Raw genomic sequence first — 16,063 nt, forward strand, 5'->3', positions numbered from 1 at the left:
GATGATGATAGCCTGAACTGATGTGGCAATGAGAGTGAAGAGCAGATGATAATTGGAGGGCTTTGTATGAGATAGAATGGCTGAGACTCAGTGAGTATATCAGTCAAGATGGCCACAGACAACCTGACAGTCTCTTCAGACAACAGACGTGTTTCCTGCCCATACTACATGTCCTGTGCAGGTTGGAGAGGCACCGTGGTTGCTCACCGTGGCCACTCGGGGATCCAACCTGAGGGGCTTCTTCAATGTGACTGGTTGATGTACCAGAGGGAAACCTCTGGCGGGACTCATATGGACCGTTAAATGCTACAGCGCAGAAGTGACACACACCATTCACGTCTCATGGACTAGAACTTGTCACTGGGCGCCAACCAACCTAGTGGGGAGCCAGAAAGTTCAGTCATGGGTGAGCCATGGTGCCTGAATGGATGAAGGAGAACTCCCGAGTTTCTGATTTAGGGAGTAAAGCAGACATTAGAGGTATTCACTGAGAAGAAGATGGAATAGGGGCAAGGGGAAGTGGACCGGCCAAATCATTATAAGTCTTTTTCAGCTCTAAAGTGTAACCATTGTATTGGTCCTTCCCAGTCATCAGGGAGAGGGATTGGAAATCAACTCCATTTGTGGGCAAGAGTTGACTTTATTCTTCACAAAGGGTATTTTAATTCATTCCTCCCAAAGTCTTACAGTTTTAATAATGTAGTGCTCAGATCTAATACTATGTGTCTTTCTTGAATTTTCACATGGACTATTGTGCCAACATACAGTGTAAAAATATTAGTTATTAACTAGGATGTTAATGAAGCCTTCCTCACCTAAGAATATCAGGCTGCTGAATTCAAAAGGTCAGAGATGTAAATGCCCTCTGCCTCATCACCACCACCCTCCAGCAGGGCCCACTTCAAGATATCACAAGGCGGGAGTTGGGGAAGAGGTGTAATTAGGCTAATTGGAGCCTATTGTTCTGCTCTGGAGGGCCAAACCTAGCAGCCTTAGGGAATGTTAGTGCCTCAAAATCACTGGAGGATGGTGTCCTCTTTAACCTCAAAAGCAGAAACAGTGAATCTATACTGTTTCTCCCCTTCTTTGTTTTCCACCTCTCCTCCTCAATTTAATTGTGGTACCGTAAAAACTGACTTTTCCTGTGCATTTGTTTCTTAACAGTTGCGAGAAACAATCAGCGCTGGCAAAGGTGTGACTTCAGCTATTGACCTGTGTCGTTACCATGGAAACAAGGCACTGGAGGCCCTGGAGAGCTTTCCTCCCTCGGAGGCCAGAACTGCTTTAGAAAACATTGTGTTTGCTGTGACCAGATTTTCGTGACACCAAATTAAAAAGACTATTGTTCGTTAGCTGAAAAAAACTGGGGAATGAGGTGATCGGGAGAGCTTTCATGATGAAAGATCTAAATGTGTTAATGACTTTAACAACATATACATTTTTTTTCTTTTTACCACACTGCTAAATGAATACTGCCCTCTTTTTGGAACTGCTACAAACAAAATTAGAAGAAAAAAGGTCAAGCAGTTTTCAGTTGTCACGCCACAAGCACACTTGAGGCTTCAGTAGCAGAAATAATTAATGAGATTCGCTCCTGTGACCTCAGCAAATGGACAGGAAATAAGTCCTTATTGATTGGACTGAGCCAGGGATGGCGCCAGGGCGGTGGCCTGTGGTTTTCCTTCTAGAGAGGACAGGGCAAGCTGGAAGCTGCAGGTGTCAAGAGAAACACTATCAATGCCAGCCAGGGAGGACTGTCAAATCAAAAGCCAGTGACCAATTTTTCATAACGGAGGGTAGTTTAATGATTAAGGAAAAAAAAACATGCTTTGTCTTCTTGCAATTATGTCTTTGTATTTTATAGATGCAGTATGGATATACTTTGTGCTTCTTGGGTTCTGTAAGATTTTGGGGGGAAACTGCTGAAAAAATAAGGCCAAATATTTGAAGTAGGAGATTAAAATGTTATCAAATGTTAACTTGGTTATAGTAGGAATTGCCTGTTTTTCTTTCTGGAAGACCAGATTTTTTCAAACGCATTTCAAAGAACCAAACTTTTTTTTTTTTCAAGCTGAACAGGATGCTTCTTTTTTTCAAGTAAATGTATTCATTTGTAATACGTTGGTGTAGAGAATACCTTTAATTTTTACAAGTGTCAGATATATAATTGTTGTACTGGGGAATTCATTGGTGATTTTTTTTTTTAGCCTCAGAGTGTCAGATTTTGGTCTTGAACCACAGACATCCAATTACAGAAAGAATATAAGCAATCTCACAGGCCTGCAATTGGACACTGTCTCTCTGTGGTTCATAGGAGATGATTTTTGAGGTTTGCATGCATGCAATATGAGAACACCGTTGACAAGAAGGCTGAGTTTACATAAATGATCTAGATTGAGACTCAGCTACCTTTCTTCCTTATGTGGTGTAATTACAGCCCTATCTGGAGACAGCGAACACAGCAAACAGATTTTATTACCTAGTTCACTCAAACACTAAGTGAAGTCACTTTAGTTAAATTCCTTCTTCAAAAGTTACAAAACCGTTTTATCAGGACCCATCGTGTGGCATGCAATGAAAAGAAAATGTAAGCTACAGAGGTTAAGGTATTGTATTTTGAAATATTTTTAAGCGTACTTGAAATGTTGTAATTGTACAGTTTATGCTACTACAATTTGAAGGCCTATAGATTTAGGTGAAGAGAACACTCCACTCTTCTGTTTGAAATGCCTTTTCTCACAGAAATTGGCTTAATTAGTAACTATGGTTAGATGCTTTAGATCAGACTAGGTTTTAATCATTAACTTCCACAAAGGAGGAGTCATGCTTTGTGTTCTCTGGATGCGCAGGAACTTCAGCAAGCTGTAGGTTTTATTAAGCAGATGGTCAGGTACTATGGAACACAAGGCAGGATTCTAGGGCTCTTCTAGTTCTGGTTTAGCACCTGGTTCGCTGTGTGACCTTGAGCAAGTCACTTCCCTCTGAGCCTCAGTTTCCACATTTGTAAAATAAGGTTAAACGAGAATATATGAGGTCCTCTCCAGCTTTGTTTTATTTTCTAAAAGTTTGCCATTTCTGACTCTCTAGATAATAAAGATGCTATGTGAAATTCAGGGAACAGGGAAGGTGAAACACAAAGAGAGGCTATGAAGGAAAGCATAAAACTTAATGGCAGACTTCTTGCTAAGCTGCCTCACAGGTGACCTAAAGAATTCCCAGCTCTCCTTTGTATGGCTTATAATCCTGGACTCTTTGTTTCAACACCCGCCTTTCTGCTTTCTTTGGAACATTTCCTACCTCCCTTTCATCTTCCCAGCTGCCTTCCAGGCCTCTGTTCCCTCTCCTGTGCCCTGCTGTCTGTCCGGCTCCCTGGGAGCAACAGCCCTGCCCTCACTGTTGAGTGACAGCTCTGCTTTTGTTAAACCTAATATGCTGGCTAAGTCAGTCTAAAGTATTAAATACTGATAGTCTTCTCCGTACCCCTTCTTCAGGGATATTTATTTATTAATTCATTTTAAGCCCTTATAATTTCAGACAATCTCTAGGGAGAAATTTGGGGGCAGCAAGACGTGCTTAATCGTACCTTTTGGCCTACTGCCTGAGTGCTGCCAGGGAAGGTACTGACAAGGCAGAGTTAGTGACCTTAGAGCGTCTCCTCCTTTACCCCCTCTGCATCACCCTCCACCCCCAGTTTCTTGCTAGAGTGAAGAATTCATTCATTAACCATTGTCCCTCTTCCCCCCAACCTGGACCTGCAAACCTCACTCATTTCAGGCCCCTGAGCCCACCTGCACTCTCCTTCCTCCCTATCAGTCTTTTCTTCAAGTAAGGGCTCTGCGTGTATACCAGGCACTCTGCTAAGGGCCTTAACAGTACTGTCTTGTTCGAATCCCACGACCACTCTCTGGGGGTAAGACTTAATCCCCCATTTATAGATGCAGGAGCCAGCAGAAAGGACTGCCTCTGACAGACTGGCTTGCCTTCACACGCCATCTCCCCACTTTAGAGTCATTCCAGACAGCACCTCTTTCTCTCTTCCTTTGCTCTCTTTCCAGATAAGACTCTACTCCTTTCCAAAGATCTCGAGCCTTCAGCCTCCTGTCTCCCTCATGTCCCTATTCTTGAGTCTTGTGTTTCCCCTGCTGGCTATGAATGGGCTCAGTTCTCCCCTAAATGACATCCCTCACTTCCCCTATTTATCCTTCCACCTCTACTTTTTTCTTCCTAGCATTAGCAGCACACCTTCTTACAGGCTACTAACTCCTTAACCCTGGCAATTGGTCATTCACTACATTCACTGCCGGGTCCCCACCATCTAGACCAGCGCCAGCACTGTAGACACTCAGAGACTACTTGTTCAACAAATCTATCGGGTCTCACGGCACTACTCCACTGAGATGCCTTCTTCTCGTTCACAGATGGTGACCTCACTGTGAAGTTTACCAGACGTCCCCCTGCATGCAGACTTCCCCACAGCATTTCACCTTGCTAATGCAGCTTCCGCCCTCACCCCCACAGCACCTGTGACCCACTTTCCCTCTTCTCTGACTACCCTTCCTTTTGTGTCTCACACATCTCTCTCTTAGTCCCACCTCTAGAGACATTCTTTTATAAATTTTTAAATTATATTTCCCGAGGAACTACAAAGCCGTTTCCTGTGCCACTAAGTCATCTTCTTTTGAATTCCCCAACTTAGAAAAACTGTTTCTAAAAAACAGTATCAATTAGATATTGATTAGATAGTGAGTTATTTGCCATTCACTATTAGTTACTTTGAAAGAAGATAAGGATTATGACTATCATTAAACTTTGTTGTGAGTTTTACTTGATGACAACACTAAATCCTCTTCATGTTTTCTTATATAATGTGGTAACCCAGTCACACCTAAAAATAAGTGATCAGTGACATTGTGTGCCTGGTCCAGGTCTCGTTCTCTAATGTTTGAGACTTTCTCTTACCTATGCCAATGGTATTGCTATGGCCCAGCATGCAGGTGAAACCTACAGACTTGGGGTAAAAGACATATACATTAGTGCAAAATGCTCCAAAAAGATGTACACGTTTTTTAAGGCCCAGTACCTACAACATTCTGGTCACTCAGGTGACCAGAAAGTAATCTGAATAATCCGTGATTATCTTTCAAAACCTGACAAGTTGCTGTAACATAGATCTCTTTGGGCAAGTGGCTTTGGGGGAATTGTGTTTAATCAATAAAATTGCAGCTAAAGGCTACTTCTTTTTCTTTCTCTCTTTTTTAAGACTTAACTAGGAATTCCCTGGCAGTCCAGTGGTTAGGACTCGGTGCTTTCACTGCCATGGCCTGGGTTCAATCCCTGGTCAGGGAACTAGGATCCTGTAAGGCACATGGCGCAGCCCAAAAAAAAAATAAAAGACTAACTAAACAGCAGGTCCATCACAGACAAGGAGGACGTTGCTTTCAGAAAACTCTTTTCACGTTCCTTCCTAGAGCTCTTAGATTCAGGAAGATTCTTTCCTGCCCCTTCATTTGTCTTCCCACTGTGAAATCCTGTTGTTAAGATCTCACCTTTCTGACCAATAGAATTCCAGGATTTATCTTTAGAATCTAATGACTGCCTCTCAATCTGGAGAAGGCATGCCACACCTTCGCTAAAACTCAAAAGGGCAGAGATGGATTGGGTTGACTTTTTAATCTATTTGTGAGGACACAATTGTCACTCCATTGTTATTAATAGTTTCCATTATTGTTAATCACCTTTTAGTAATAATAAAGCTATTTGCACTTTCTTTCTTTTTAAAACACAAAGCAATCTAACAAGACTGTCATTTACCTCTTTCTCCATTTCCTACCATCACTCCTAATCCCTTCTCAAATTAACTGTTTTATTTTTTCAGAAGGGATCCTGCCTTTACATTAAGGAGATAACATACTTTTGAAAAAGAAGGTCACCTGGGGAGAACCCAGTGTGGCCAGAACTGACAGTGGTGTCCACCCCTCCCTTTAGCTTCCCCACCTGCCCTTGGGGCGCTGAAGTGCTAGGTTTTAGGCCTCTACCGGTGGAGGAATATTCTTCCTAGATATGTATTTCTTACTCTTCCGTAGAAAGAGAAAGTTTCTCAGGCTTTCATTCCTTTTCTTTCTTTTTATAGATGCTGATTCCATCTTCATGGAGAAGCTCTATCAGCTTTCTTTCAATGTGATCTGCTCACTTCTAAGACTGATAGCATACCGGTCACTGTGCATCCTGAGCAAATGAGTAGGCTCCCCACTGCCTTGACTGTTGTTGGGAAGATTTCACTTTTTGATGCATTTAAGTAAATAAACACATCTAAAGAAATTTTGGAAAGTAGAAAAAAATTACTCTCAGTCTCACCATGCTCACATAATCAGTATCACCATTTCATTTGTATTTAATTCAGCCTTTTCTGCTATGCCTATCTTTTTTGCATGGTTGTAATTATAGTATAAATTCAACTTTGGGTCCTGCTGTTTTTACATAATACATCATAAACATTTTTTCATGGTGCTGCAGTCTTCATAACCACTATTGATAAGTAGCTTAAATTCTAAACAAGGTATATTGAATTTTTATTCCTGATTGGTTTCTCTGGGATAAATGGGTATACAGTAAATACTCATAAGTCAACATCCCAACCTGCTACTAAGAAAGTCTTTGTCTTGGAAAAATAGTGCCCCTGCAGGTTCTCCACAGCAGCAAGTTAAAACTGTGAAATAAATTCCCTTAAAATTCTTTAGCCTGAATGATTAATCTTTTCAGTTGGTGGTTCCCATTCCTTCGAGACGATGCTCAAAATGGATTCACATCTCTATGTATTTTCCTCTCGCTTCACTGCAAGTTCTCAGCCAGCCACACTTCAGTAGGATGACTTCTTTCTTCCCACTGAGGTTCACAATCTCCTAGGACAGGAAAGGCCCTCAGGCAGTTGTGTTAGCTTCTGCTCTTGGCCAAAACCAAGGAGAAACCATTTTCTAAGAGTTGAGGAGCCGTCTTTCCTTCTTCAAGGACTTGGGAGAAGAGGACTCTAGAAACTCCTAGGGTTTGTTTGAAGGGAAACAAAATAACCTTTATCTGACTCAAATCTTTCATGCTATAACAGTATGAGTTTATTGTGTTTTGTTATTGTCTTCTTTTGTTTGGATCTTTCTTTTTTTGTAAGCCTTCAAATGAAGGAGAAAACAGCATCATCCTCAAAGAATTAAGCTACACTTGCAACCTTTCCTTCCTTAAATTAATCATCATAACTTTACTATTCACATTACTTCTCACTTGTCACATTTCAATGAAGTCTCCCTGCCTGTCCTCCTCCCTTATATCATGAGTTGCACAGTTACTTAAACTTACTTGTGTATGTGGAATACGATCAATTAATTGTGAGCTTCCTAATTGCTGCCTGTTTATGCAGTTCTGTACTTTTCTTTCCTTTTATTCTTCTTTTTTTGAAGATTTAGAATTGCTTTAATTGCATTTTCAAAAGCAGCTTTATTGAAGTATAGTTTACATATCATAAAATTCATCTATTTTAAGTATACAATTCAATGCTTTTTTAATAAATTTACGAAGTTGTGCAAGCATCACTACAATTCAGTTTTAAAGATCCCTTGTGCACATTTGCAGTCAACACCTGCTCCCACCCTCAATCCTAGGCAGCCACTAATCTACTCTCTGTCGCTATAGATTTGCCTTCTCTGGACATTTTATATAAATGGAGTTTTACAGTACTTAGTCTTTTGCATCTGGTTTCTGTCACTTATCATAATGTTTTTGAGGTTTATGTATGTTATGGAATTAATCATTATTTCATTCCTTTATATTGCTAAATAATATTCCATCGAACAGATATATTATATTCATTTATCCCTTTACCAGTTGATTGGCATTTGGGTTGTTTCTACTGTTGACCTATTATTAATAATGCTGTTGTGAATACCCATGTACAAGTCGTTATGTGGACATAAGTTTTCATTTCTCCTGAGTAGATCCTCAGGAGTAAAATTTATAATAAATTTATGTTTAACCTGTTAGAAATTGCCAGACCGTTTTCCAAAGTGACTGTATCATTTTACCTTTCCAACACATGTGGGTTCCAAATTTTTCACATCCTTGCTAACTCTTGGTATTCCCTTTTAAAAAAAAATATTTATTTATTTTTCTTTTATTATTGCTATTTTTTTTGGTTGTGTCGGGTCTTAGTTGTGGCACACAAGATCTTTCCTCGCGGTGTGTGGGCTCAGTAGTTGTGGCGCGCGGGCTTAGTGGCCCCGCGGCATGTGGGATCTTCGTTCCCTGACCAGGGATCAGACCTGTGCATCCCATGCATTGCAAGGCGGATTCTTTACCACTGGACCACCAGGGAAGTCCCCGGTATTCCATTTTTTATTATAGCTATTCTAGTAGGAATGAGACTGTATCTCATTGTGATTTGTATTTGCATTTTCCTAATGACTAATGATGTTAAGCATCGTCTCATGAGCATGTTAGTCATTTATATATCTTCTTTGGCAAAATGTCTGTTCAGATCTTTTACCTATTTCTTAATTGGGTTGTTTGTCTTATTGAGATATAAGCATTCTTTATATATTCTGAATATAGTCCTTTGTCTGCTCTATGGTGTGCAAATATTTGCTCCCAATCTGTAGCTTAAATTCATTTTCATAATGGTTCCTTTTGAAGCGCAAAAGTCTTTAATTTTGATGAAGTCCAATTTATCAATTTCTTCTTCTATAGATCACGCTTTCAGTGTCATATCTAAGTAATCTTTGCCTAACCCAAAGTCACAGAGATTTTCTCCAATGTTCTTTTCTCAAAGTTGTATAGTTTTAGCTGTTACATTTAGGTCTATGATCCCTTTTTAGTTAACTTTTGTATAAAGTGTGAGGTAAAGGTTTAAATCGGGCATCTCATCCTCAGCACTATTGACATATTGGGCTGGGTCATTCTTTGTTGTGGGGTTGCCCTGTGCATTGCTGGATGTTTAGCAGCACCTCTGGTGTATACCCATTGAATGCCAGTAGCACGCCAACCCCAGCTGCGACAACCAGAATTGTCTCTAGACATTGCCAAAAGTTCCCTGCCTTTGGGAAGCCAAAATCTCCCCCATTGAAAACCACTGGACTAAATTAATTTTTTTTTGTATGTGGATATCCAGCTGTTCTAGAACCATTTGTTGAAAAGACTATTCTTTCCTTCTTTGAGTTGCCTTAGCAACTTTGTAGAAAATCAGTCGACCCTAAATACAAGAGTCTGTTTCTGTCAATTCTGTTCCATTGATTTCTATGTCTGTCCTTATGCCAGAACCACACTTCCTTGATTACTATAGCTTTATTTTCATTTACTTGTTTGTTTATTTATTGGCTGCGTTGGGTCTTCGTTGCTGTGCACAGGCTTTTTCTAGTTGCGGCGAGCGGGGGCTACTCTTCGTTGCGGTGCATGGGCTTCTCATTGCGATGGCTTCTCTTGTTACGGAGCACGGGCTCTAGGTGCACGGGCTTCAGTAGTTGTGGCTCGCGGGCTCTAGAGCGCAGGCTCAGTAGCTGTGGCACACAGGCTTAGTTGCCCTGCGGCATGTGGGATCTTCCTGGACCAGGGCTCGAACCCATGTCCCCTGCGTTGGCAGGTGGATTCTTAACCACTGCGCCACCAGGGAAGCCCGATTACTACAGTTTTATATTAAATTTTATAATTGGGAAGTAGAAGTCCTCCAGCTTATTTTTTTATTAAACTTTTAATTTTGAGGTAATTATAGATTCACAAGTAGTTGTAAGAAATAATACAGAGAGATTCTAGGTACCCTTTACAATTTTCCCCAATGGTATCATCTTGTAAAACTATAGGACAAGATCACAACCAGAATGTTGACGTTGATACAGTCCATCAATCTTATTCAGATTTCCCCATTTACACTTGTAGTTCTTCTTTTACAGAATTGTTTTGGCCACTCTGGGTCCTTTGCATTTCTATAAAAATTTTAGGATCAGCTTGTAAATTTCTACAAAAGAGCCTGCTGGGATTTTGATAGGGACTGCATTGAATCTATTGATCTAATTTTGGATAGTTGCCATTTTAACGATATTAGTCTTCTAATCCATGAATCACGATTTTCTTTTTTTTATTGTGGTAATATATATATAGATGTATAGCATAATATGTGCTATTTTAGTAATTTTAAGTGTACAATTTAGTGACATTAATTATATTCACTCTGTTGTGCAGGCATCACCACTATTTCTGTAACTTTTCCATAATCCCAAATGGAAACCATGCTTTTCTTTAACAGCAGTACTGTAATTGCCAACTTACTAGTTACCGTATGGTCTTCTGTAGCCCCAAAAGTTCTTTTTCAAATCAGTAATTTAATACCAAACCCTGAATCCCGGGGAATCCTGGTACTTGTCTTTGGAATGATATAGACAGACTCTTTGTTAAGAAATTGGGCTTTAGGGACTTCCATGGTGGTCCAGGGATTAAGACTCCAAGCTGCCATTGCAGGGGACACGGGTTCAATCCCTGGTCCAGGAACTAAGATCCTACATGCTGCATGGTGCAGCCAAAAAAAACCAAACAAACAAGAAATTGGGCTTTAGAGTCTTCAAATCCCAGCTCTGCTATTGACAAGCAGGTTAATTTACTTCTCTGAGTCTTACATTATCATGCACAAATTTAAACTGTTTTATTTCTATCAGTCTTCCAGGTGTGGGTGTCACTAAATGGGGAGCAGAGACTCCCAGGGATACTCAGAAGCCTGCCAGGTACTGTGGAAGCCACAGAATGAACATGCACATTGTCTAAGAACATATTTTTTTCCCACAAAGTTAACGTTAGGTAATTTAACTACAAATGAGCCTTTAAACTTGTATAGCATACCAGATATATATATTATGGAATTAAATGTAAGATTTGCATTCATTATATTATAAAATGTAAGACTTAAATTTACAGTCCGTATTTGGGTGCTTTGGGCTAACCCTCCTTCCCTTCCACCCCCCACATTGCACTTAACAAGTCTTTTACCCTCTAGTCTCCCTCTCAGCTATGACAGGCATTCACTCATCATTCACAGCCCTTTTCCTACAGAACCTCAGAATCCTCCTCAACACAGCTCTCCAGGGCCACTATTATTGTGTCAGAGCCAGCAGGCAAGTTGAAGTCCATTTGCCATGTCTGTTCAACTAGCTAAGGACTATTTGATTTAACCTGTATTTTACCATTACCAGGGTATTTGAAATAAAATTAATAGCCCTGAAAATCAAGGTGATTTTATCTCCTCTTGGCTTTCCAAAGGTTATGTTCTTCCTTTCAGATTATTTTACTTTCTCTGTTTTACATATAAATTATAATAAAGATAATGAAAGACATCATATGTTGTCTTTAAAAATGACAGTATCCATCATGTCATCCAAGTCTGCTGGTCCAAAGGTATGTAACTTTGTCCCTGTAATAGCCATCAGCAGAAATCAAGTGTCCGTTAGTATGAAAAAACCCTTTGGAAATATCTTTGCAAAACACTTTCCAGGGACTTCCCTGGCAGTCCAGTGCTTAGGACTCCACACTTCCACTACAGGGGGCATGGGTTTGATCCCTGGTCTGGGAACTAACATCCCGGGTGCCACGCAGCGCAGCCAGAAACAAAAAGCAAAAAAACAAAAAACACTTTCCATGTACATGTTGTGATCATTAGATCCTATTTAAGAAAGAATAAAGTGTGTTGTTTTATTTCCTATTTAAAAAGGTTTAATTTTTGTTTTATCTCATCAATTTAAATACGGGGGTTTGTTTGGGTTGTTTCTTGTTTTTGTTTTTTTTTTTTTAGATCCTCATCTCTTTATAAAGAGAGAGAGAGAGAAGGTGAAGAGACGGACAAGGGCAGGTAATAGAACAAGTCTCTTTTTGATTAAACCATTAAACGTCTAAACATCTGTATTTTTCTTCCCAGTGTCCTACCTACCAACTTTTTATGATCAGAGGCTGGCATGGCAGATTACCTTAATTTTCATCTAGCTGTTGCTAAGCTGTCACCATGGTACCAAAGCACTCAGGCAAATATAAATGCCTAAAAACAAATACGTAGGAAGAAAATTTTGTCCCTAGCCCCCTCACCTCTCCTGTCATCTGGATGAGTAGTTCAGCATTAAAATTCTGTGTCATGGTTGCTTTATACCCATAACAAAAAAAAACCAAAATGACCCCAAACTTTTGAAAACTGAAGTATTACAGCCCATAAAAATATAACGATTTCTGCAAATGTTTTCTCATTTACAAAAGTCATCACTAGTCTGTACCTATGCCTCCTAATGATTGAAACAGCCTGCATAGTAACAGTGATTGAATTTTTGCCCTCAAGCAGTATAAAACACCGCAAAAATACTGCCCTATGAATTATAATTTTTATGGTCATACAGTCACAATGAATGGCATATTTTTGTTCTTTCTCAATGGTTAAAGTTTTTCAAATAGTTTTTAAATTTTCAAATTCTAGTAGATGATTTCAGCAAAATGACCCCAGTGTAAGCTTTATCTTCAAGAGTGGTATAAATATAAACTGCACTCTCCAATGTTATATCTCAGTCCTATTATTTCCTTTGCCTCACCACGTATACACAGCAAGAGATTAATCCGAAGGGAACTGCTTCATTTTCTTAAAAGTGCCCATCAACACTCTTCAAATATGTTTATAGACTGGCTGTATTACTTGTTTACCTAAATAGTAGCATAAATATCTGTTTTTAGAAAGCTTTACCGTAAGTCTTTCTATATGATTGGATTCTGAAGGAAGGCCATGATTAGTAAATTAATCACTTTCCCCCTTGACTAGTGCTAATGAAAGCTTTCCAACTTAAACATTGTGTGCTAACACTTCCTCCTCCGTAGCAGTCTTCCATTTTTGCCCATCAAAAAGCACTTTCTGTTTGCAGTATGTCAGCTGTACTATTTATAACTGAGTTAACAATGCCAACTAGAGGCAGTAAAAGGTGTGTATTTCATATGCAAATTCCCAACAATAATTTCTACAATTACCTATAGTTGCTTGCTCTATTATGTTCAACATCAGCATTATAAAACTGAGTCCAGGAAGGAGAAAATAGTAGTAATATTACATGTTGTATCACCTAAAGACTTTTACTGAATTAATTAGAAAAATAAATTGAAGAGTTCAAAATGAAAGTAGCCCTAGCTTATTACAATGGGCATTTTCACATAATGGGACTTTGATGATCTGTTACAGTAGCTGTTCAGAGGAAGAAACTCACTGTGTGACATAGAGTGTTCTTTCTGTTTTGTCTCCGAATTTGTGTTTTTCCAAACGGTCCTCTTTACTTCTCTGTTTTACCCGATTGTGATTCCCCTGACTTGGAAACCATAAACTGAGAAAGAAGTAAGAAACCAGGATAAATTCATGTTTTCTTTTCACTGACATTTATTAAGTGTGACTATGTGCAAAGCACTATCTTGGATACAAAGATGACCAGAGAGGGAGATTGTTTGTGTCTTTCACCACTATACTGTGGGCTTCTGAGGATCAGAGTCTCTTTGAAGGCAGAGTGGGATATAACAAATAGAACAGACAGATCTGGGTTCAAATACTAGCTTCCCCATTGAATGTGACATTAGGCAAATTCCCCAAGCTTTGTCTTGCCTTTCAGAAGTGGAGACAGTCGTGCTTACTAGCAAAGTGGCTGCTGAGTGCTCGAAAGCCCCTATCTCCGCACCCATTACAGAGGTTGACATTCAGTAAATGCTGTCAACGGAAATATGTTTTTATTTTATTTTTTAATTTTTTAAAATTTTATTTCATTTTTTTGGCCCCGCCATGCGGTTTGCATTCTCTGACCAGGGATCAAACCCGGGCCCACAGCAGTGAAAGCACTGAGTCCTAACCACTAGACTGCTAGGGTACTCCCAGGAAATATGTGTTTATAATGATGAAGGAAGCAAGTAAGATAGAGTAATAGTAAAGGAACATTGGATTGGAAACTAATTAGAAGAATATAAATTATATATAAAGTAGGTCTAGAGAATTCTTTTAACATATAGGACAATATAAAGTGAGAAAAGGTCTAGAAAGGAGATTGTAGAGCCCACCCAGGGGTGTATCTTTAAAAAGCAATATTTAAAGAGCAAAGAGAAGTGTAAAGCTTGCTATTTGGAAAGCTGTGGGGTTGGATGAGAACAGTATTCCCACAATGTGGTCTGTGAACCACCTGCATCAAAGTCAGGGGCTTGCTGTAGATTCAGGACTTTACCCAGACCTACTGAGGCAGAGTCTCTAAAGAGGAGGTCCAGGAATCAACATTTCTTATAAACTTCCAAATAATTTTCACACCAGTACCAGTTTTAGATTCAGTGGGTAGATGACAAATTTCTAAGGTTCCAATGACATCTAACTCTTGGTGTGGTACAAAAGACAAAACATGAGTTTTGAAGTAAGACAGATTCCAGGCAAACTGGAATGCTCAACATTTAAGCCAGCAAAAACAAACAAACAAAACCCTACCCAATAGAAAGTAGAAAGGGGAGAAAGATAAATACTGTATGATCCCACTTACATGTGGAATCTGAAAAAACTGAACTCATAGATTCAGAGAACAGATTGGTGGTTGCCAGCAGCAGGGGTTGGGATGGGGGAGGAGGGGAATGGGTAAAGGTGGTCAAAAGGCACAAACCTTCAGTTATAAAATGTAAGTCATGGGGAGGTAACGTACAGCACAGTGACCTACAGCTAGTGATACTGTGTTGCATATTTGAAAGTTGCTAAGAGAGTAAATCCTAAAAAAACTTCGTTAACTATGTATGGTGATGGATGTTAACTAGGTTTACTGTGGTAGTTATCTCTCAGTATATACAAATATCTAATCATTATGTTGCACACCTGAAACTATGTTATATGTATTTGTACCTCAATTAAAAAAAAAAAAAGAAAACAAAAAAAGGGAAAAGAAGTATAAACTGTGTAATAAGTGAAAAATATAGAATAAAATGGCAGAAATTAGTACTTATATGAGAACGAATTATAATAAATTAATTAAATTCACCAATTAAAAAAACAGAATCTCAGATTCAGTTAAAAAGCAATATCCGGAGGCTTCCCTGGTGGCGCAGTGGTTGGGAGTCCGCCTGCCAATGCGGGGGGCGCAGGTTCGTGCCCCGGTCCGGGAGGATCCCACATGCCGCGGAGCAGCTGGACCCATGAGCCATGGCCACTGAGCCTGCGCGTCCGGAGCGTGTGCTCTGCAGCGGGAGAGGCCGCAGCGGTGAAAGGTCCGCGTACTGCAAAAAAAAAAAAAAAGCAATATCCAATAATAAGTTGTCTAAAAGAGAAACTTAAAACAAAAAGACACAGAAAGATTGAAAATAAAAGATGGAAAAAAATATGAGCCAAAAGAAAAAAGGAAAGGAATATTAATATCTGACAATATAGAATATAAGGCAAAAAAATATAATGGACAAAGAAGGGCATTATATGCTGATAAAAGGAACAATAGAGCAAAAAGATATAACCATAAAAAACATGTATGCACTTAACAATACAGCCTCAAAATATACAAAGGAACAACTGAAAAAAAAAATGCAGGGAGAAATGGATAAATCAAGTTACAGTTAAAAGATTTTAGCCACATCTTTCAGAAATTGATAAATCAAGCAGACATAAAATACACATATCAAAATTTTGAATCAGATAATTAATAAGCTCAAGCTATGAAGTATATATATAGAGCTCAGCACCCAACGAGTAGTTTAGTAATAACTGTTAGACTGTACTAGATGAAAATGTCAATAGTTGAGAATTTTTTGCCTATAAAAATAGGTATTTTCATATTGTGCCTCATAGGTTTTTGAGGGATTAAACTAGCTAATGTCTATAAAGCAATTAGCACAATGTCTAATTTAGTCTCTTTTGGTCTTTAGTCTACTAAGAGAATACTTGCCTCAATTATTAGTAATTGGATATGTGAGATCCAAAGAATTCAGTGACGTGAAATGTGAGGTCACAATTTTTTGTAAGATTAACAAAAAAAAATGACCAGTATAGAGCTAGCTGGTGAGGAATTCTGGGAGTCTAGCTGCC

The 16,063-nt window shown here is 39.2% G+C and overlaps 1 protein-coding gene across 2 annotated transcripts in view; it reads left to right on the forward strand.

The window, feature by feature from the left end:
• Positions 1-3,558, forward strand: part of PDSS2 (decaprenyl diphosphate synthase subunit 2) — a 254,894-nt gene extending 251,336 nt beyond the window's left edge. The window contains exon 7 of one of the 2 annotated variants that reach the window (XM_060030148.1): positions 1,165-3,558. In XM_060030148.1, the coding sequence (XP_059886131.1) occupies positions 1,165-1,323 (159 nt within the window). In that variant the 3' untranslated portion in view covers positions 1,324-3,558. The remainder of the gene's footprint in view (positions 1-1,164) is intronic. The other variant, XM_060030146.1, reaches the window with a different exon arrangement.
• Positions 3,559-16,063: the final 12,505 nt, after the last annotated feature.

Source organism: Delphinus delphis, chromosome 14 (genome assembly GCF_949987515.2).
Source record: "Delphinus delphis chromosome 14, mDelDel1.2, whole genome shotgun sequence".
NCBI lineage: Eukaryota > Metazoa > Chordata > Mammalia > Artiodactyla > Delphinidae > Delphinus > Delphinus delphis.